This window comes from Eurypyga helias, unplaced genomic scaffold, assembly GCF_000690775.1.
Source record: "Eurypyga helias isolate BGI_N326 unplaced genomic scaffold, ASM69077v1 scaffold4372, whole genome shotgun sequence".
NCBI classification, from domain to species: domain Eukaryota; kingdom Metazoa; phylum Chordata; class Aves; order Eurypygiformes; family Eurypygidae; genus Eurypyga; species Eurypyga helias.
The window spans coordinates 8,694-32,278 of NW_010235147.1; the positions used below are offsets into that span (position 1 = coordinate 8,694).

At 40.7% G+C, this 23,585-nt stretch overlaps 1 protein-coding gene across 1 annotated transcript; it reads right to left on the minus strand.

The window, feature by feature from the left end:
- Positions 1 to 6,921: 6,921 nt before the first annotated feature.
- TLR7 (toll-like receptor 7) lies at positions 6,922 to 16,179 on the minus strand. Its single transcript, XM_010146638.1, has 2 exons — positions 15,973 to 16,179; positions 6,922 to 10,159 (listed from the first exon to the last, which is right to left on the minus strand). Exons 1-2 carry the CDS (start codon positions 15,973 to 15,975, stop codon positions 7,019 to 7,021), a joined length of 3,144 nt encoding a protein of 1,047 aa, XP_010144940.1. The 5' UTR covers positions 15,976 to 16,179; the 3' UTR covers positions 6,922 to 7,018.
- Between the last annotated feature and the right edge of the window lie 7,406 nt (positions 16,180 to 23,585).

Here is a 23,585-nt window from a genome sequence, read left to right on the forward strand (position 1 = left end):
GCAGGAGCAAGATACCTTCCCTGGGACCTTCTGGAGACAGCCTGGCTCCTCCCAGGGGGAAGCTGCTTGGGGCAGGATTTGGGTTTAGGCACCTCTTAGTTTTGACATGCAGGCCAGCTGCCCACAGAGGGGACAAGTGGAGGCATTTGCTCTTTTCCTTTGCTGCTCCTCTACTCATGGTATCACCTGCACTAGTTCTAGGTGCCTTGCCATGAGAGACTGGAAAAGGAAAGCTTTTATTTTTTCTTTTTGAGAAGGAGAACTGGCTTATCCAAGAGAAGCAACTACTTTCTCAATATACATTAGGAAGTCACTGTTTGCATGTAGAATTACTAATATAAGAAAATACTTAAGAACAGTGCAGACTTGGTGAATTTATTTTATCCTTAAGAGTAGAATACTACCTTAAGAAAATGTTTCTTTTGTGCTCTTAGGTTCCTCTTTCTTTAGTGTTAGCTATGTATTTAGCTTGCCTTAAAAGTTCTGTTTCTTGAGGTGTTTTTTTTTGGGGGGTGTGTGTTTCAATACATAAACACATTCTTTCTGTGTTATTAACTGGTTTTGGTATGCTGTGGAGAAAAATAAATGAAACTGGGGTTGTTTGAAGTATTCTTCTTGTGGTCCCTGACATTAAAAATTATTATTTCTTTTTTTAAAGTTGATCTTTTTTGAAGATATATTTGTGAGTGTATATATATAACTGCTCTGGCTTTAGTGTCTTTTATCAAAGGGCAGAGCATCAGAAGGTCTTAGCTGCTGTGCAGCTGAGCTCCACCACAGCTACTGTTTGCAGAGGTGGTTGCTCCTCTTTCTGTCACCTGCAGAGCTGCCCCCAGATTAGCTTTTCTGCCAGGCACTTTCTATGACTGAACCTCACTTAAAAGCAGGGTTTCACTCACAGCCAGGCATGGGAAGATGAAGCAGACTCTGAGAAGGAGCACTATTAAGAGGGAATCTGTTGTTTTTGATTTACTCCTTAAATGCACATGGCAACTGTGACAATCTTGCATTGTTCGTGGTCCTTAAGGACCATTATTAGGTCCTTGATTAGGAAGCATTTCCCATGCTTGTAACATTATTTCTTTTTTTCATTGGAACAAGTGAGAAAACATGATGTGTAGGGTGGGGGATAAGTATTACACAATTAAATCATGTTATAGCTTATTCTTTATGTGCATCACTTACTCTGGGATGTTTCACCATGCCTACAGAACTTAGAGTTACACTTCACAGTGCAGCATGTCCCTTTCCCAGCCACCACTGAGCTGAGTTGACATACCCACCTACCACCCTTGGGCAGCACTCTCGCTCTTCCCTCTCTCTTTCTAGACCCAACTGAGGTGCACATCAAAACCAAAAACCAAGATGGTCGTTCACATGAGGGGCTTCATCTTTTCTCATGCCAGATGCCAGTGTGGGCCTCATGTAGAATTACAGGAGATATCCAGGGTGAAACAACAGAAAACGTGGTCCCAGTCATATCGCAAGGCTGGAAGCTCAAGCTGCGTGCTCTACTTCCTTTTTCACTGCACTGGTGTTTAAATTTCCCAGGGTTAAGTGCACAGCTTCTCCTTCCTCTTCTTGCAGTAGCCCAAATCGCTAGTTGACTTTCAGAGATGAATAGTCCAGCTGTGGGATTTTGATGAACTGATGCTACTGCTGCAGGAGGTGTGTTTTAGGGCATAGTAGCTTCTGTCACAGTGATGCTGTGGAACTTCTGTGAGGAACATCTGAGGTGAGAAACCACAGTTAATTATGGAAGAGTTTTGAGATTTTTTTTTCCAAAGGATAAAGTCTCAATACAATTATTTTTTGGAAGTTCTTGCTTTTGCATCATGGATAGAATAGATAAACAAGAGTGCAGTTTAGTGATTGAACTTCTCCTAATATTCAACTCTTAAAAATATGACAGAGTCCACAGTAATCAGGCAATTAGGTGAAGAGATTTTATTATGAACAGAATGCATCATTCAGCTGCAATGTTCAAAAGCATAAACTTGTATTAATATAATTCTTCCATATAGACTTGTGGGTCTCAAATACTTCGGGTAAATAATGGAAAAGAATCATCTGCAAACAAGAAAACAAGAATATAGGGTGAAAACTCTCTTGTTTTATGTTTCAGGATTTTTCCTTTGCTCTTGTACACAGAGAGTAATTTGCCACTGTAGGATGTCAGTTAAAATCAGATTTCACTTGAGTTCTTCCATTAGCAAAGCAAAAACATAAGAAAAATAGGGTAGAAAAAGAAGACATTCACAAAGAAGGTCTCACTGACAGTTTCTCTCTTTAATTGAGAACTTCTACATCTGTAGGAAAATACAAGAATGGGCATGTGTGTTTTTAAGCAATGCATACTTCCAGAACCTCTCACTCTTTTAGAATATGACACCAGAGTTGCAGGTATTACTATGCGGAGTATGACGTAGATAAACCCAACAGCTAAGACACTGAGACTTGAACTTGGCTTGTAAAATTAAAGAAAATATTCAGAAAATCCCAAAGTGGAAACTGTCCATTTTATAAGCTTGCCAGCTTTTCCATAGTTATATAACTCTGTTGGCAGTCTTTCAATAATGTCATTGCTAGAAGAAGGCTGAAACTATTTCATCAAGTGTTTCTGAATTTGCACTGGCAAGGATGGTTTTGATTTTGTGTGTGTTTCTCTTAAAAAAAAAAAAAATCTCAGTTATCTAGGTTTGCTTTTGCTCGTAATTTTGCCATTAACAGGATGTCTTGGTGACAATAAAGGAAGGAAAACAAAGTGCAGATAGATAAGGCCATGGATTTAGATCAGTGGCTATTCTGATACCATTTCTTTGACTCAGGACTTTATATCTTGAATAAAGGTACTCTCCCACCAAAGAAAAAAAAAAAAAATCTCAGTTTTACAGAACTTAGTAGGGCTTCTTACTGTCTCATACTTTGCAAACCTAAATTAATAATTTCTCACCAGGTACACAACTGATTCACAAATTTGGCTATTTTTCTAATTAAATAATCCCGTGTATAAATAACCTCTAAGTGCTCATAAGCCAATGAATATATGCAGGTTGCTTTTATAAGTTGGATATCCAGATTTCCTTCTCAGTTTCAGCAGCAGAAGACAGACATAGAAATTATTTGATTTCTCTGTCCTTCATTTTTCCCACTTATACTCCTGGAGATAATGGTGGATTAATGTGTGTGTCTTTTGCATTTAGACACACAATTTATCTTCCCAAATTATGAGGCTAACTTCCATATATACTCAATGAAGTTGACCTCCTCCAGAGGCAACTGAGGAGAATTATAACATAAATGACCTGAATACCTTGTTCAGAGTAAGTGAAGAAATCTGGCCTTTGGTTGACTTTCTTCAGGTGAACAGCCTATCACAGAACTTATTTCTACAGGCAGATACTTTCAGAACAAGATTGAGAAAAAGAGAATGCAAGGGTTATTCAGAAGACAAAAAATATGTTCGCTGTTTTGGAGGGCCTATTGCCCCAAAATGTGGTCTACTACAGACCAAGGGCCCCTGATCTTCACAGAGTTTTTTTAAAGATACTGTTATAAAGTTCCTTTACAGAATATCATGTTTTCTCCACAGCACTCCAACTTTATTGCAGAGCAAGGGCCTAAACAAGCTAATACTATGTTGAAATTAGACCTATTCTGACCTCCAGAGGTCCCTTCTAATAGAAGTTATTCTCACAGGGAGACACCTGCAAGTTCCTCATATTTCAGTTCTTTAAAACAGAGAGGTCTGAGAGACAAAAGAGGGTTTTGTATTCATACAAACCTATGCTATAAGTAAGGACGTTTCTAGCCAGTTTTCTCTATTATTCTCGTGCTACAATAATGATAGTAATGTAAACAGTGCATTTTTCTGCTGATACCACAGGAACTGCAAAAGCTTGAAAAATCTGCTAATATTCCTCTTCCTTTCTCTTCTTTCTCTTTCTTCCATTCCATGTGAGGTTTTTCCAGACTAAATGCTAAATCTAGCCATCGTCTGGTACAAGTTCTGTAATGAAACAGCAACTGAAGAAGAGCAGCTTTGGTCGTCACAGCTTGTGTTTATAGTACTTCAGATATTTTGATGCCTACATGACATAGTTATTGAACACCAGCTTGATACTGACTGTACATGTGAGCCTGGAGCAGTAGTCACCTCGCCTAATTGAAAGTATCTGCAGTGTGAACACCTACATCTGAGCTGGTCACCATGGGAACTATTTACAGCTAATGGAAAGAAATCCTACTTTTGCCTGGCAATTACTGTGACCCATCTTAAACCTCTGCATTAGGATAGGATAACATAAGTAATATTCATAAAATGGCTCTATCATTTCACCTCTGAGGGGAGAATGATGTACAGACCTGTTAATGCATCTGTAGATGTCTACATTTAAGTTAATTGAAAGCCCTTGCCTCCTCCTCCTCCTCACTGACATCACACCAGATCACAAGCTATACTGTCATGAAACCGTCCAGTGTAGAAACCTGAGGACTCTTCAGTGTTTTGTAAATTCAGACACTGCTACACCAGCCAGGCAAACAAACTCCAAGGTTAAAACACTCATAAAGTTAAAGCAATAAATTATTAGTTTGAATCTTCAGTCTGCAAAACACAGAAGGGTCCAGGACAGTATGTGGCCACCCTTCTACCATACTTTGAAGCATTCAGAAAGAAGGATGTAGGCCTGGTACCTCCTCCCTGATGCACAGTAACTACCCAGGGGTATCAGAGGACACAGAAATGGGTTGAGGAGAGGGGCAGGAATTTTGCAGGGCAAGGGTGCAGGTATCAGGAAAGGGTTTTTTCACATGAAAACAGATGTGGGTTCTTCTCTCAGTGATTTGGGTGCGGACTGGGAGTGCCAGAGCTGTCATGGAGACTATTTGCCAGAGAAGAAACAGGGCTTTGAGAGAGAGGGGAGGAGCTGCCCTCACTGCGCTGTGGACAGGAGCATGGGCAACGTAAGAGCATGTCACTCCTCCCAAAACAGAGGTCATCACATCAACAGGAGAACCTGCCTGTTCCTCACTCAGGGGCTTGGGCTGCCATTAGAAAAGTCTTCAGCTGAAATACTGTCACGTGTTTGATGAGGTTGTGCTGCAAACTGTGGTGGGGAACAGGCCCACGTGTTTATGTTTCTGAGCAGTGTTTCTTCCCTTTTTTAGGATGTCTCTAAAATCAGACCCATTCCCAGCTCAGGTTTCTTGTGGTGCCCCAGCAGCTGCTGTGGGAAAAGAACATGGCTGGGGAATGAGGAGGTGAAGAAGGGCTTGAGGCTGCTCTGGAGCAACAGAGCATGTCTAAAGAAACAGTGAAGTGGACTCTTTCCTGGTATGACTTGGTCTTACATGATTTGCAGGTATCAGGAAAGGTTTTGTCACATGAAAACAGCTATGGGCTCTTCTCTCAGCAACTTGGGTGCGGGCCGAGAGTGCTAGCCCCAGCAGTGGCCAGTCATGCCATCACATTGCCTGCTTCCCACTGCAGACCACAGCCCCATTCACTGTCTCTCTTGGATGCTCACAAACATGTTGGTGCAGTAACCCTGGCCTCTCTCCAGTCTTCCGCTGCAGCACATAGAACCTCCTCGCCATACTGTAAGCTCAGATTTTTATATATATACACATTGCTGCTCATGCCATACCCACCCTTCAGACACACAAAGTGTCCGTGTTTTGTTCTGGAGAAAGTTTGGGCAGGCAGAGGCAATTCAATCAGTTTAGCATGTCCTCAGGCACCAGCTCTGACTGGACCAGCTAACACCATCCCATTTGATACACAAAGGGTTGTAACACAGGACCTGGGTGGAAACTGGGAGACTGAGCTCCTGAAGATGGCAGCAAAACCCTGGAGAGCATCCCAGAGAGGAGCCAGCTCAGCCAGCAGCCAAAGAGGCAAATGAAAGGCAGTGAAGAGGGTGCTTGGAAATTAGCAGCAAATGCTACTTAGCTTCTATCATACCCTAGTTTAGCTGTGTTAAAACACCTCTTCCACTTTTTCCTTTTTATTTTTACCTTCCTTTCTTTGTCTTTTCCAACTTCCTCTTTGTTTCACTTGATTTTCTCCAACCACCCTGTGCCTCTCCCTCAGCATACCTGCTGTCCTGCTCTCCCTCCTTGCTCCCGGCAGCAACTCTGTGCACAGGCACTCCCTTTATCTTGTACCTCCCTCTGACCCACAGCCTGCAAGCCCTTTTGAATTTGTTTCTCACATATCTTCCCATTTTAGCCCATTACACATTCTTTGAAGTCTCTCCAGATTTATGAGCTTTTTGACAACACAACAATAGGAGAGCTCCCGTACCCCACGCAAGCCCCTGACAGCAGTCCCACTGGAATTTCCATTCTCCAGCAATCAGGGTTGTTGCCCACTAAGAAGGAGTAGGCCCAGCAGCTGTAAGCCCAATATGAAAATTTAATAATTCTTACATTTCCCCAGCTCCTAAAATTGAAGCATGAGCTTTGCTTAGAGTATTTTCTGAGATGAATGTGTCAGCAAATGGTTTTCTTGTCTTTCATAAATACACCAAATACAGAAACCGTAATTTTCTATTAAAACCACATTTACTCCAACAGTGATATGAACAGCAGCAACTTTAGGCACGGCCAAACTCCTCCTGACAGTCTGTGTACTAGAGTAAGCTGAGCAAGTGCCTCACCCACACTTGACCCAACTCCAGGAGATGCTGGAGGTCTCCAGTGAACTGAAAGCTGGAAGTGGTGATTCTGTTCTAAACCAGGGACTTCCAGTGAGTAGTGCCTCTCCTCTTGCTGTGCAGCAATCAGCGCCAAGCAAGGTGCATGTCAGCTAAACATCTGTGCTGGCAACAGTTTCTGTTCAATCTTGTCGTAGCAAACCAAGTGAGCTATCACCTTTGGGACTAATCATGCATTTAATTTTGGTGTTTGTAATCACAATTACATTTATCTTCCATGCTGCGACAGTTTCCCCAAATGAAGTTTAGAATCTTTTGCTCACTGTGTATCATAACAATATTTACAGGGAAGGGTAGGGCTAAACAGTTTCTTGGAGAAGCTTGTTGTAAGCCAGGGTATTGCTTGTAGCTATTGCATTTTTCAGGCACTGCCAGAAGTAGGGCTGAGATCGAGGGTTAGTTGGCCATTCCAGGACAGAACTTCTGCACAGCCTCTTCCTCAGCCGGACATAGCGGGAATTCTGCAAAACCTTATCAAGAAATATCAAGATAATGACATCCAGTTTTTCATCTAGAAGCCGCTGGTGGGCCATGTAAAATGTTGTCTTGAAGCTGCCACTTTTAATATACTTGTTGGTCAGCACAAATATGGTCTTTTTGCTCAGCTGAATGCTCTGGGAAAGGTTGTCAAAGACTGGCTGTCCTGGGAGCCAGTCCCTTTCTTCCAGGCATAAATTGAACTGTCTGGATTTTTGATTTTCCAGCCTTTCAACCAGTTCTGTCAGCACCCAGTCATTCACAGATGGATCTTCATTGTCGTAGGCAATAAAAGCATCGTAGCAGGCATCTGGTAAAGATAAACGCCGATAGCCCTTCAACTTGGCAACGCAGTAATGGTAACTATACCACACATCCCAGAAATAGAGGTGGTTCATCACTGTGAACAACATAAAGCCAAGGATGGTTGAAGCTGACAGAGCATACAGGATCAAATATGACGTGTCCAGCTCACAGGTATACAGATCCAGTAAAACCATGCTTCTTCCTTTATGTGCCCCTGGGCCAGCACAGGTCACGTCTGTGGACAGAAGAGGAATAGTCACTTGAGTCTGATTGATCCACCAAACAAACCACACTGCATCACAATTGCACTTGAAAGGATTGCCATGCAAAAGGAGGATCTTAAGGTTGTTAATGACATTTTCAGGGAAGCTAGATTTCTTTATTATTTGGATCTTGTTTGAGCTGAGGTCCAAGTGTTTCAAATTAAAAGCACCTCTGAGAAAATGTTTGGTTAGTCGTTGAATTCGATTGTTTCGGAGCATCAGTTCTTGAAGCGTTGAAGAGCAATTGGACAGTTCATAGGGAACAGTAGCCAGAAGATTATTGCTGAGGTCCAGAGTTGTCAGTTTCTTCAGAAAGTGGAGGTTTCTCCAGTTGAAACTCTTCATCTGGTTATTGGTTAAGTTGAGGATTTTGAGTTCTGGAGGCATAGCTTCAAAAACACTGTGAGGCAAAAAGCCAAGCGAGTTGAAGGAAATATCCAGTTGTTCCAGCCTAGTTAGATTCTTGAAGAATGACAAATATCTAGAATTCCCATCCATCCATAAAACATCTAAACGATTTCCTCTGAATTCTAAAATTTGAAGAGATTGGCTTTCCATACCTGTGTTAATAGAGGTAGAAATCTCATTCTCATTCATCATTAGCTTCTTCAGGTAGGTCAAGTTTTTCATAAAATTAAGCACATGAGTAACACCTTCTGCCAGAAAATAATGTTGATTATTGCTCAGATCTAGGATTTCTAAAAATCTTAGCTCTTTGAAAGCCGTTGAGTATAGCAAGTCAATCCTGTTGTTAGAAAAATCCAGATATTTCAGTTTAGACAAGTAGTAGAATTCACTTCCATTTAAAGTCTGACTTATTGCATTACCAGACAAATTGAGGCATCTTAGAAAACCAAGATCACGAAAGTCTGAGGGATTAATAAAAAATATGTTGTTTCTGCTTAAATCCAGTGTTTCTCCATATTTCAAACATTCTTCCTTAACTGAAGACTGGTAGGAAGCAGCCTCTTTGTCTTTAGACCTGCAACTTCGCCCATACTCATCATACCTGAAATAATGCATCTCTTGAAATACTTGCCTGTTGTATTGTTCTACTGAAATCCTAGGATTAGAGCAAAATCCATTAAAGTTGCTTTCACTGGAAGAAGGAGAAATTTTATTCACTGAGAGGTCTATGAGTTTAAGAGCTGGGAATTTCTTGAACATCCTCAAGTCAACAACTTTAATAAAATTAGTCCCAAGATCCAAAACTGTTAGATTTCTAAGCTTGAGCAATGGATCTAGGTTTCCTTCTCTCAGTTCTTTAAAGACATAACCCCTGAGCCTCAGGGTTTCCAGGTTAGAAAGGGAGGAAAATGTCTTAGACAGGTTCAAGTATGGAGAATACATCTTCACTTCAAAATTAAAGGACAGATCAAGCACTACAAGGCTGGGAATAAATTTCAAAAACTGAGCATCTCCAATCTCCTTTAAAAGGAAATTTTGGGAGAGGTCAAGCTCTTTAAGATTCTGGATGTTTTTAAACCAGCTGCTGGGTATGCTCTGAAGAGAGTTACTGTGAAGCCGCAGAATTCTTAAATTTTTCAAGGAATGAAAAGCATTTGAATGTATCTCAATTGTGCTCTTGGGGCAGGGAATACAAGGATATGGGGCATTATAGCAACGTGGGCAATTACCACTTAGATCAAGAATTTCTAGGTTGTGAAGGTCACTTAAATCATGTTCTTGAATCACTGTAATCATGTTATTGTAAATATAGAATTCCTTTAAAGTAGATGACAAATTGGGTGGAATATGAGTTAAGTTGTTAGACTTCAGGGATAGTATTGTTAATTTTTTCAACTCCAGAAAGGCTGTTTTTTCAATTTCAAATGAAACATTACATGGATTACGGTAGTAACAATTCTGTCCCAGATACAATACTTCTATGTTTCCTAGCTCTGACAAATTGTCTTTTTGGATAGAAAAGATACTGTTCGCTTCCAGGCTCAGCAGACTTAAAGTAGATGGCAGACCCTGGGGTATTTCCAACAGCTGGTTCGCATCCAAATACAGTGACTTCAATCTTGTCAGGGCAGCAAAACTGCCATTCTCAATCTTAGGTCTCTTGCTGCACACATTATCTTTGGGCCCCATTCTGACAGGCACACAGTTGCATCTGAAGTCAATCTCCACAAGGTTTTCAAGCTGAGCAAAGGATGTTCGATAGATGTGGGGAATATGGTTAATATTCAGGGTCAGGTTGGTAGCGTTTGCAGGGATCCCTCTGGGGACTTCCATGAGACGCCGATCGGTGCAGTCCACTGTCACTGTTCCTTCAGAGACTATAACATCACAGGGTAAACTTTTGGGAAACCAAGCTCCAGACAGCAGCAGCGGAAATAGGAAGAGCAAGACAAGTGGCAGTGTATCTGATATATTTGCACAAGGAACCTACAAATAAGGAAATAGGGAGATATTAATTTAATGCAATGTGAATGTCTCATAGGCCATCTCATAAACATCCCATATCAACCACATACTGGTTCAGAACAAATATAGAGCTAACCTGGGGTCTTGTCTAGAAGTGGATGTGCAGGTTTGATCACAAATTTGGGGAAGACATATATTGGTATTTGCTGAATTGCTTGCTTTACTTTCTTATCATTAAGATGTAATCATATCTAAGTGTTAAGAAAATTCACTCTCTAAATAACGAATCATAAAAAAAAATCTACTGAAAAAATGGCAAGGCAGGTGATTAGACCACATCTGATTTTTTTTTTTTTTTTTTGAGAGGAAACAGTGTTAAAAAATCCAACAGAATGCCATTTTACAATGGTGTAAATGAGCAAAGTTGGGTTTGTTTTTTTTTTTTAAGCATATGAAAGAGAAAATCTATAGCTGCTTAAAATCTATAGCCACTTAAAATCTAGTGTAAATTTTCAAAACCACAGTCTAACAGGTGAGTGCCTGATTTGAATTTCATATCATAAGGATTCTTAGAATCATAGGATATGATTATAGAATCATTTAGATTGGAAAAGACCCTTAAGATCACCGAGTACAGCCATTAACCTAACACTGCCAAGTCCACTACTAAACCATGTCCCTGACCACCACATTGACACATCTTTTCAATACCTCCAGGGATGGTGACTCAACCACTTCCCTGGGCATCCTGTTTCAATGCCTGACAACCCTTTCCCTAACATCCAATCTAAATCTACCCAGGCACAGCTTGAGGCTGTTTCCTCTTGTTCTGTCACTTGTCACATGGAAGAAGAGACCAAACACCCACCTCTCTGCAACGTCCTTTCAGGTGGTCGTAGAGAGTGATAACTTAGCTCACCTTGTCCAGGCTAAACAGCCCCAGTTCCCTCAGCAGCTCCACACAAACTTCTGCTCCAGAGCCTTCACCAGCTCCCTTGCCCATTCCTGGGCACGCTCCAGCACCTCAATGTCTTTCCTATACTGATGGATCCAAAATTGAACACAGGATTCGAGGTGCAGCCTTACCAGTGCTGATTACAGGGGGACAATCAGAGACTGAGACTTTCTTCTCAAAGAATGTCCAGCCTTCCTGGACTCCTCTGACCTTCATGACAACCTTCCAAGGGACTCTGTCAACCAGGCTCATAAACAGGCCAAAGTCTGCCCTCTGGAAGTCCATGGAAGCAGTTCTGTTGACCCTCTCCATACTTCTCCAAGAATAAGATCTAACCCATTTCATGATCTCTATATCCAAGACAGACTCCAACCATCACATTGCCCACACAGTCCTCTGTTCACAAACAACAGGTCCAGTGGAGTGACTTCCCTATTCGGCTTCATTAACGGTATCAGGAAATTATCTTCCAGGAACTTCCTAGACTGTTACTCCATTGTATGTAACTTCACAGGGGTCACCACTATGGAGCCCAGGCTTGTCAGTTTAAAGCTCATTTCACCAAGTTTGCTAGCCTGTTGGCAGAGATTCATAGTCAGGTGGATCCCATCTCTCCCTAGCAGGTTATAGTCATCAGTGTCCAATGATCATGAAAGGGAAAACCATGATGAAAGCACCAGCCATGTAGCCAAGTGTTGATTTGCATGATGTGTCTGTTTCTGCCTACACCCTTTCCTCTAATTGGTAAAATAGAGGAAAACATAACCTGAGCATCAGTCGCTTTCAGTCACACCCCTAGAGCTTTGTAGTCTTCCTTGATTCTGGCCACGTTCCATCTTGCCCTGTCATTTGTGCCCACTTGTCTACTGGTGTCAGAATGGATGTGTTGCTGACCTAAGCCAGTTAATAGCTATACTTCCATATAGTTTAATACCAGCTTGCATTTTCACTGTCCACTAAAGACAGAGGGCCAAAAGGGCACTGTATCAATGTACAAATGAAAATCAAAGACAGATTTAAGATTGAGCAAGTTCCATAAAAGAATAATAATCAGTAAAAAATTTGAGCCAAAATCCTGCAGGCATTTAAAGAACCTTCGAAAACATGCTCTCTGGCTGTCAAGTCTCTGTGGTCTTGCCTACTTTATAGATTTGTGGGAAAAGCAATAAGCTTTTAATATCTCACAAGATACTAGTTACGTCCTCAGGAGCAGTCAGCGTCAAAGAAACCCTGTCCCTCTGGCCAAAGGCAGCCAGCCAGGCAAGCAGGCTGCCAGCCTTGGCATGCCTAGCATAGGCAGAGGGGCCATGACTATTTTGCTGTCTTGCACAGCTTCTTAACTGCCTGTGTCTGGCGCTGGTCTTAAGATTTAAATACAATAAACCCCACAATAATCAACATTATCATTTCTCCCTGGAAAACTCAGTGTTGAAAGCCTGGAGACGCATGGCACACAGATTGCTCTTAAACAACCAGGATTAGTTATGCACGGAATAATATTGACTAAATGTAAATACCCAGTTAAGCAGCTGAAAATCAGACAATTTGGTGAAGTGTTCAGGCTACACTGGAATGTTTTTTCTCTTTGGCTGGGGCACAAAAATATATAAAGACCTACTCAAACAGCATGTGAAAACCCTGTTGAGTGTTGCATAAGATATGCCTTGTAGGTGGCACAGACTTGGAGGTTAATTGAGGCTTCCTGTTTTATCCTCTGTTTACTTGGACCACTGTGCTGGTTTCAGGCAGGAAGGAGTTAATTTTCTTCACAGTTTGGACGGCTGGCCCAGACTGGCTGAAGGAGTATTTCATTACATGGTACCTCATGCTCAGTGAATGGGCAGGAAGTGGCCTGGGGAGGGGTTAACATTTTTTGTTAGTTCCTTAGTACAGTTGTTAGCAGTTGGGTAGGTTCGTTCCTTAGTGGGCTGGGAGGTTGGCTGGTTTTTCCCAGTTATGTTGTCGACCTCGAGCTCTGGCTCTGGGGGCTCTCAGGCTCGGACTCTCACTGCTCAGTACCTGGCTCTGTGTCAGTCAGTGGGTGGTGAGCTAATGTATCATATGTTCTATTTTCTATTATTTTAATTACTTGTTATTAGTAGTATTGTTAATATTATTACTCACACCATAATACTAATTTATATTCAATTATTAAAAATTTCTTATCTCAATTCATGAGCTTCCTTGTCTTTTCCTCTGGTTTTCCTCCTTCACTGGAGGAGGTCTGGGGAGGTGAGTGGTTGCCTGGTACTTTACTGCTAGCCAAGGTCAAACCACGACAATAACTTTGTGTTTCTGTGTTGCCTTAGATAACTATGCTAAACCTACCTATGTGTCTGTGCATCTGGAGGAATGCTCTAGTGACTAGCAGGGCGGCAGATGTGAAAGAAGCCAGATAAAGTCTCACAGAGCACTGCACTTTTGCTACCTAGATTCAACAGCCAAATGGAGTCACTTTGGGGATTTGTTCAGTCAGCTTTTGAATACAAAGTTTCAGTATGGAAGGAAAAAATGTAAAACTCCACGGCAGACCTTTAATTCAGTGTATTGTCACATGAGATTCCTATCAGTAACCTGATACCGCACTACAGCACAGCCTTTCCTCTACCACAATTTTCTTTCCCATTTCCAGGAAGTTCTTTGATGCTTTCTTCTTTTCAGCAGATCCTCAGAAAAAAAGGCAATGTAGCTGAATGTCCTGGCTGGTAGCTATGACTATCCTTCATAGAGTTACGTAGGCAAAGCTAACCTGGACTAACCAGACCATGCCTGTGAATTCACATTTCATTATTTTTAACTCTTGTGACGTAATTTGTTAAGAATCAAAATAACCTTAATACGGTTTACAACAATTCCCTTTGGAAACTCACCCAGATGGAGGCCACTGGGTAAGACAGCTCACCAGTGTCATCAGTATGGTCTAACCAATCAACTTTAGAGGATGATTAACTAACTTTTCTGGTTTCTTGATGCTGAAAAGCACTTGGATGAAAATCATAAATAAGAATAATCAGAGTAAATGAACCAATTTGGAGAAGATAAAATGCATTCATTTCCTCCCATCATCCTAGCCATTTTTTTAGAATTCTCTTTCCTCCACTAATATGGGCAAAGATGTGGGAGGGAGGAGTAAGGACTCTACCATTTATATTAATTACATGGAAAACTGAAGGTCTTAGTTTGAATGAAAAGGCATATTGCTGAAGAAAAATCTGGATGTGTTCCTGTCAATATTTTGCCTTCCTTCTTTTTCAAGGGACACATTATTATGATTTTATTAGATTAATAATAAAATACAGAGTGCCTATCTTAAGTGAATGGCCCATGATGCCCCAGCTCCTTCCTAGCTCCATCTCTTGCTTTACCACACCAACGTACTCCAGGGGCCAGGGTCATTAGCCAAGTCAGGTGCCCATGGATCATGGCAGAGAGGTGGCAGGGAAACCGCAGAGACTCTCTGAGCTGCAGGAGATGTTGCTCCATCATATGGATTCCATTTACATTTATCCATCTAGGCACATCACAGCAGACCATAAAGTGTTGACCCTTGCCACCCATGGATGTGGTACCTGCAGACACCGAGGGAAATACTGACAATCTCTATGGATCAAACTCCAGCAGCCTGTCTTCCTTTAGAAGAAGGAAGGAAAACATCTGCTGCTAGCTGGAGGTCAAACCACAGATTTGCTACTCTTGATAAAACATTAATTAGGATCAATCTTAAAGATTTGCTAAAACAAATTCAAACCCTCCATCCAAGGAGTAGAGTAGGGCTTGCAGAAAGTGAGATTAAAGCCTAGATTGACACAAACCTTCTACATGAACCCATACTTGCCCACTGCACTCAGGTGCTTAATTTTAGGTGCTTTCCAAGCTCCTCAATTCATTGCTGTCAACCTGGGCTGCACTGACGTGAAAGAGAGAGCAAGACAGAAGAGAGAGACTCCTCTGAAGGGGCTGCTCAGCTCTGAACATGGAGGGAACCCTGCCTGACTACATACCTAACAGATAATAACACTGCCTATTTAGGTGCCTAAAATCAGATGCAATGAATCTGGGCCTTAAAAGTCTTCATTAATATGTTTGTAAGTTTATTAAGAAGTCAAAAAACCCCTTTTGAGACATTCTAAATGCTCAGATTTTGAACTCTTACATACTGCAGTATTTTTAGGAACCTAAACGTTGTTGCAGAGGCAGCCTAGCTCCTACCATCTTTGTGCTTCATTACTTTGTATATCCTTCTATTTCCTCATACTTTTAAAATGCATTAGCTATTTTAACTGTAAACTGGTACATTCTGGCTCTGTGTCTGACTATTTGTGTCTGTTATAGTATCAGAACAAATAAAAAAGATGATTGTTTTAATTGGAAGAAACAAGCAATGTTCACGCTGTCTTTGCAATGAGGAGCTTGTTTAAAAGTACAGCGAGAGGTATCCATGTGAACTGTCCTTGTCCCTGTGATCTACACTTAACTTCATAAATTCAAAAAACACTGATCTGGTGATGTTAACTAGCATGTGCACAAACCCATAATGTTTTGGGCTATAATATTCAGCAAGAATACAGCTAGTTGTTTCTGAAGGAAGTTTTTCTGTAGGTGTTCCATATGTATTTTGAGAGGTGAAAGGGAAAAAGGCTAGAGACAAAAGAACACCTCAGAAGTCATAGCAATTAGAAAATACATTATTGTGCTTGGTCTGTAGTACAGTAGTACAACTAAATGTTTCCTTTCCTGTCATTATGTACTGCAGCTTCTAACCACAATAGTAAATTGAAATATTTAGAAAGCAGAAAGGAGAATATGTTCTTGCAAGCCTTTCACAACAGTTCCAGTCAAAGAGGTCTAAGAGCAAATTTAAAATGAAAGTTTAACCTACCATTTTCTGTGCACTTCCAGGTCTGGCAGATTTGTTGCTGGAGGAGCCTGTAAATCAGAGCTGAAGAAAAGAGCATAAAAGAGGTCCCCACCGGTTCAGCTCAGGTGCGAAGGAGAGTATAAGGTAACATAACTCACACAAGACAACAGCGGTAATCACTACTCTATCACTACTCTTCAGCTGGACTGCAACTTGAGTAATTATTAAATGTGAAACAACTGCTGCAACCTACTTCCTCAAACATTTGTACTTAAAATTAAAACAACAGTACCTCATTTACTCCTCCCCACCACCCCACAAAAATAGCTGAGTAGTCTTATTTTTTCCTTTTTAAACAAATTCTCGCATTACTCATACATCCATGTGCTATTGTGGCAAAAGTGTGTGTGGTTTGTTTTTTTTTTTTCTTTTGGTCTTGTATGCTGCAACTTGCTCTCTTCTTTGCTACTTTTGAACATGGTTTTCATTTCAAACTGTGTATTTTACCTAGCTACAGTGTCATACCCTGAAGAACCTACTTCAAGAAGATGAACATCTAAGCTACAGGGAGCCCCAAAGGAGGGCAGTTGCAAAATATGTGGTGACAGAGCACAAGATCAACCAGGTAGGAGACACATGCGTTACATAAGGGTTACATTCATTTCAGACAACTAAGATTTGCAGAAGCTCAAGTTCCTTCCTTCCCACCCCACCCCTCCCTCCTCACCCCACCCCACTGCATTTTTATTATTGTATGCTGCACGGAGAGGCAGAAATTGTTAACTGGCATTAACAACTTTTTAGATGTGGAAGTTGGTAGTAGTGGTGGTATGATGATGATGACGAGTTCATTTCTGCTTGCAAATACCTTCAAGAACTGAGAAGAATCTCATAAGCTGAATACTTTGTGGAAGAAATGTCTATTATGTGAACGGGAGTTCCGGGAAAGGAGATGAAATAAACCAGGAAAAAAGGACAGTGGTAAGGGCATAGGAAACAGCATACAAAAAGGTGACAATTGCATGGGAGAGTGTATAAGGGACCATGTTAACAATGACATGGATAAACTAAGGCTGGTCACAATCCAGCTTTTCATGGAACACTATGTCTGTTTGAGAGTTCCTTAGTTAAAAATTTCTACTTTTAGCAGGACAGATGAGTTCAATAGTTAGGATATTTATTAGGGTCTGGGTTTGGGTTTTTTTTATGTCTTCTTTCTCTACGTATTTTTCTTTAAATTTTAAATAGCGGTTGATAATTTCTCTGATTGTGGTGGAACTAATTTCAGAGGACTGGGACCTGAAGGATGAACAGGGAAAGAATTTGCAATCACACTTTAAAATTGCCTGCTTTTAGTGGCTGAGTCATATGGACATAAACAAAATCAAGAAGGTGTACAGCATCATTACCATTTCAATAAAGGTCTCACTAATTCACTATAGGTTCAGGACTATATTGCTCACCTTTGTGTCTTATTACTAATAGTACTGTAATAAAATTCTAGTCCACTGCTATTTACAGGTAACTGGGTTTATCTTTTCAGGCAGGATATACTGAGGTTTTCATTATGGGTTATTATAACTAATGCAGACATCTCACTAAAATCCTGTTGTGTTCTGCAAGGCCATTCAATGCATTTCTGGTAGGAAGAAAGCATTCATTGCCAACACACTACACTAGCTATTCCACCCTGAATATTTCACAGATTGTACATCACCAGAAGAGAAAGTTGGCTTCCATACACTTACAGTTATTCACTTCATTATAAAGCAAATGTGCTTAATTAGTTGTGACATAGTATCTAGGAGAATGAATTGGCACAAGTTGGATTGTGAAAGTTGATTTCTTCAAGCACCTAACCATGTCCCGGGTATATGACACTGGAACATCACTTAAACATGAGATGCTTAATGCCCATTTGCAAGTAAATAAGTTGGTTTTCTAAAGCACAGTGTCCAGTCACCCAACCCTGTAATTTTTGACAGGTGCTCAGTGTCTTTGCAACTCTCCCTTGCAGCCTATACCTACAAACTTCAGAAATTTTAATAGCTGTGCCAACGCTTTGCCTTTTCTTTTGGACTAAGGTTGATTTTATTTTTTTCATATTAGGTATTTACTGTCACCCAGCCAGGACCACATGAGTTTCAATTCCATGCAGAGTGAAACTGCAACTTTAGCTGAACGCTAACAGAAATGCAGAGTGCTTTTTCCCCCCCCCCCTTCTTTTTAACCTAAAATACAGCAGAATTCCCCTTCAGGTGGGGTGTAAATGCAAGGGAGCTCAGCAGTCCAGAACCTCAAAACTATAATATGATTTTTAAAGGAACAAAGAGTCACTGATTTACTGATTTTAAAACCTTGTGTTTCCCTCAGACACTGTGCAAAATCTCTTTTGCATTCTGTGAAACGCAAAGTAACTGAAAGCAGAAAAGTACTTCCTACTGCACCACGTGCTAGTGGAGGACCCACTGGTAAAGATGCATTTATTTTGCCACCTCTGTGGGCCAAGAATGTAATTTAAAACAGAGCAGGAGTCTTTTCTCTCCTTAGCTGTCAACTACAGGTTTGGTTTTCAGTTAGACTGAGATCAGACTGGTGAATGTTACGTTTCTGGGGTTTTTTTTTTTTTTCTATTCTAAATGAAAACTCATAGATGTTGCTTTAGTTATTTATCAAAATTGGGATTCTAATATGTTTAACTTAAAACTGTGTAGTTTACTTAAAGTCTTGCAGTAATGTCTTTTTTCTAATGTGCTAACTCATGTGAATAATCATGATAGCACTCCAAGTATTCATGGTTAATATGATGTTTAATGTAACATTGCCTAGTTTACCCATGAAATTTTCAAAAATACGTTAATTTGCTCAATTTTTGAAATACATGAGTTGACTCTTCAAACTGATGTAGGCAGATGTACGAAAAGAACCACAAAGAGAAATGGATAGCAAATTTGAGGAAATGATAACACAGTCACTTGCAGAAGCTTTAAGTGATGTAAAAATGTAGAAACCCTGCTAACAACGATTGCAGAAATGCATTTTCAGGCACTAAAAATAACCAAAACAATAAACAAGACAACAGTAGGGGAGACTGGCCTACAGAAATGGGTAGAGGAAGCTCTCAGAGCTCTGGTGAGGAAGGAGACCCTCACAGATCTGCACTAAGAGCTTACCCAACTTCCCCATGCGCCAGCATACAACCAATAGAGCCACCGGTGTCACAGAGACAGGCTTTCCCATTTCTGAAAGCTGAGGCTACCTCAGTGGCAAGATTGACCGTTTGTTGTTTACAACAGGTTAAAACTTTTTGTTGAAAACAAAGGCGTCTGGCGAATGGAACGGAATGGAACAGAATAGGATTTCAGTTGGAAGGGACATACAAGGATCATCTAGTCCAGCTGCCTAACCAATTTGGGGCTGACCAAAAGTTAAAGCATGTAATTTTTTCACAGGCCTTTTAAAAACTGACAGGCCTGAGGCACCGACCACCTCTCTAGGAAGCCTGTTCCAGTGTTTGACCACCCTCTCAGTAAAAAAACGCTTCCTAATATTCAGTCTGAACCTCCCCTGATGCAATTTCGAACAATTCCCATGTGTCATATCACTGGATACGAGGGAGAAGAGATAGGCTTCTCCTTTTCCACTTTCCCTCCTCAGGAAGCTGTAGAGAGAGATGAGGTTGCCCCTCAGCCTCTTTCTATCCAAACTAGACAAGTCCAAAGTCCTTAGCCACTCCTCACAGGACATTCCTCTCAAACATTTCTCCATCTCTGTTGCTCTCCTCTGTATGTACTCAAGAATTTTCACATCCTTCTTCAGCGGTGGGGCGCAGAGCTGCACACAGCATTTGAGGTGAGGCTGCACTAATGCTGAATAAAGCAGGACAATCCCCACTTGACCAGCTGGTCGTGCCGTGTATGATGAACCAAAGGATGCAGTTTGCCCTCCTGCCTCCCAGGGCACTGCTGACTCACATGGAGCCGGCTGTTGCCCAGACCCCTTTCTGCAGGGCCTCTCTCTCCAGCCACTCCCCTCCCACTTTATATCTGTGCCCAGCATTACTCTGTCCCAAGTGCAGAATCTGGAATGTAGACTTGTTAAATTCCATCCCAGTAATCATAGTCAAATGCTCCAATATATCTAGGTCCTGCAAGGCCTCTTGTTCCTCAAGTGAGTTAGCAGCACCTCCCAGTTTGGTATCATCAGCAAACTTGCTAATGGTGCATTCAACCCCTGCACCCAGATCACTGATAAATATATTGAACAGGAATGGCCCTAGGATTGAATCCTGAGGAACGCTGCTGGTGACCAGTCGACAGCCAGATGTAGTCCCAGCCACCACAACCATTTGAGCTCTCCCCTACAGCCAGTTTGTCACTCGGCAGACCATGAACCCACTCATCCTGCTGCTGGACAACTTGTCCAGAAGGATGCTATGAGGGACAGTAACAAAAAGCCTTACTAAAATTCAAAAAAACCTACATCTACCACCTTCCCTTCAAATTAAACAGGACTTGCCTTTTGTGAACCCACGTTGACTGTGCCTGATGATTGCATTGTTTTTTAAATGCTTTTCAATAGCACCCAGTATAATATTCTCCATAATTTTTCCAGGAAGTGAGGTTAGACTACAGGTTTGTAGCTCCCTAGGTCTTCCCTCATGCCCTTTTTGTAGATTAGAATAACACTGGCTAGCTTCCAGCCTGCAGGGACCTTCCCAGAATCCCAGTACCTTGAATAGATGATTGAGAGAATGGTTGCCATAACATCCATTAACTCTTTCAGAACTCTAGGATGGATCCCATCAGGCCCCATAGACTTGTGAACATTTAGCTGATACAGCTAGGCCCTTACAGTTTCAGTATCCAGAAGAGGAAAGTCACTGTTTCCACACTTGTGGTCCTCCAACTCAGGGAACCAGGCACCGCAAGGTCTATCAATTTAAATAAAAACTGCAGCAAAAAATACATTGAATGTATTTGCTTTTTCCTCATCCCTGTTAGTCAGATGACCATCTTGAACAAGTATCAGCCCAATGTTTTCTTTAAACCTCCTCTTGCTATTGACACACTTAACCCTTCTGGTTATCTGAAACAACACTGGCCAGTCATTGAAAGTGAGTTACCTCAAGGGAAGCAGTAAGTATCCAGAATTACCTGAAATAGAATGCAGTTAGCTTGCAAGCTCTCCAGGGAAGTAATGCAACTACACCTGTTCCATTTCCCCTTTCCTGAGCACTCAATAAAACAGGGTAGCCAGACAGGGCATCACTGCCTTAGGAGGAGAAGCAGTAAGGCAGTAACACTGGAAGTGATGGTGCACGCTAATGCAGGAACTGCCAACAAATCATGCAACTGGCACGTTCAGAGGGAGTTTGAGCACTTGTGAACTCATATATCATAGAATGGTTTGGGTTGGAAGGGATCTTAAAAGATCCCATGCCATGGGCAGGGACACCTTCTACTAGACCAGATTGCTCAAAGCCTCATCCAGCTTTCCCACAGATCTGAACTGTCATCTGATCTTCAGAGGAGAATCCCAGCATGGACCAGGGATCATTAAACAAACACCTCACAATTTTCTGTTTTCATGCCTTTTAATTTTGTCAAAATGGATGGGGTTTTCACAGAGCTGTTATGAAGAGTTATAGGTGAATCCTAAGAATTTCAAGGGTCTAGAATACAGCAAACACTGTAATCTTAATTCAGTGCTTTCCTTCTGCTCTTTCCCCCACTTCATCCTGTTAAATGCAGTTGAGTGGGTTTGCTTAAAACAATCTGAGAAATAAGAACTTATACTTCTCATAAAGTGTGAACTCAGTGTTTAAATTCCATTGGGAGTTTATGTTCCTTTTGTCAGATCATAAAAAGGAGAGGGATGATCTTATAAGGATGTGTACCAGTCTGGTGTGATTAACAGTTCATCCTTACATTCAAGACAGCTGGAGAATGATTTATGAGCAAGGTTTGCATGAGGATCAGTGTCTACATTCTTCCCTATTTGACCTGTGCAGGGTATAGTCTTCAAAAAAAGAAGAGTATCAAAATAATAATACAAGCAACCTCTTGGCACAAGTAATCTTCAAGACTTATTTGTAATATTTGTGCGCAGTAAAGGCAAACAATTCAGCATTTTGTTTATAACAAAGGTCTGATGTATAAGGCACCTGAATCGATAATGTCCACTATATTACCAGAAGGTATACATAAGGTCTAAACTTCGGTATAATTATGTGACCACAGACTTGGGGTTAGCAATTTAACTGTAAAGTAATATTTTCAAGACAATAGGTTAAATATTCTTACATTTCAACAATTGCTTTACGAAATAAAACAATAACGTAAAATTTATTTCCATTGTGTTATAAACATACTTTGAAAATTCAACTGTAATGAGGAATTCCTCTGAGAGCTAGTGGCTGAGCTCTATTGTCATCACAATGCCTTATATATCCCATTTCTGAATTCAACACAAAGCAGTAGAGGTGAAATTCTGTTTTACTCATTTTCATATCAGAAAGAGAAACTCACAGAAGAAATAGAAAGTTACCAGAAGAAGACCATTTTGATTCATTCTCAGAGAAACCAAAAGAATAGTTTCTCTGAAGACTGTCTTAAATGGAATAGGAAAATCCATTTTGTAATACATTTTGTAATGATAAATATATCCCAGAATAAGCAAGGTAGGATGGAATAAGGCTATTTTTAATGCAGCTCCATAGCAAAGAAGCATCTCTCAAGTATGGCCAGTGCTTTTGTAATTAACAACTGTTTCCTACCTGAAATTGTGCATCTAGATCATGGGAAAACTACAAACAGTATCTTAATACACACAAACTCTCCCTTTCTAGCAGAAAGACTGAAAACTCTCTATAGAAGGATTCAAGGACCTAAAATTACAATATTATGGTTCCCCCCCTCCCCCGCCACCCCGAACCCATTACTGACTGGATTACCAGTACTTAACCATAAGCTTTCCCAGCACACAAGAGGGGAAAATGTTTTCATAATGATTTTAATTCTGTAATGTTAAAGTACTCAAGACTAGTTAGTCTGTCATTGACCACTGGCTGCACAGTAAAAGTACTGTGGTACTTTGTAATAGAAGCCTGAAGCTCTATTAACTGTGCAGCTTGAAAAAAACCAAAGTATTTCCAGATACTTTTAATCCAGAAAATGTGGGTAGAGACCAGCTTGTATAAATATAAGTGTGCTTAAATTTGTTGTTGGTACTTTTCAGAGGGAAGCTTTACACTATTAACAGGAAAACTGCTATGAAGTGATTTATATGCTCACAATCAAGGAATGTCAAAAACTACAGTAAAAAAAAATTTAAACCAAACTGGTCATGATTAAAGATTGGTCCTTATTATTGAAATATATCAAGTTAATCATCCCAGGAATACCAAAACATTAATCTTATAATTGTAAACAGTAACTATACAGATGTTAAATGAACAATAACGTAATGAGAGCTTTACAAAAGAAAACAGCAGTCACCTGTATCTCGTGAAGAAAAAGAACATGAAGTATGTGAAACAGTCAATACTATGTACGTGTCAACAGTTCCTCAAAATTAACATGAAGTTTACATTTTGTTAGGGCTTACAAAATATTACTCATGGTAGTTAAACA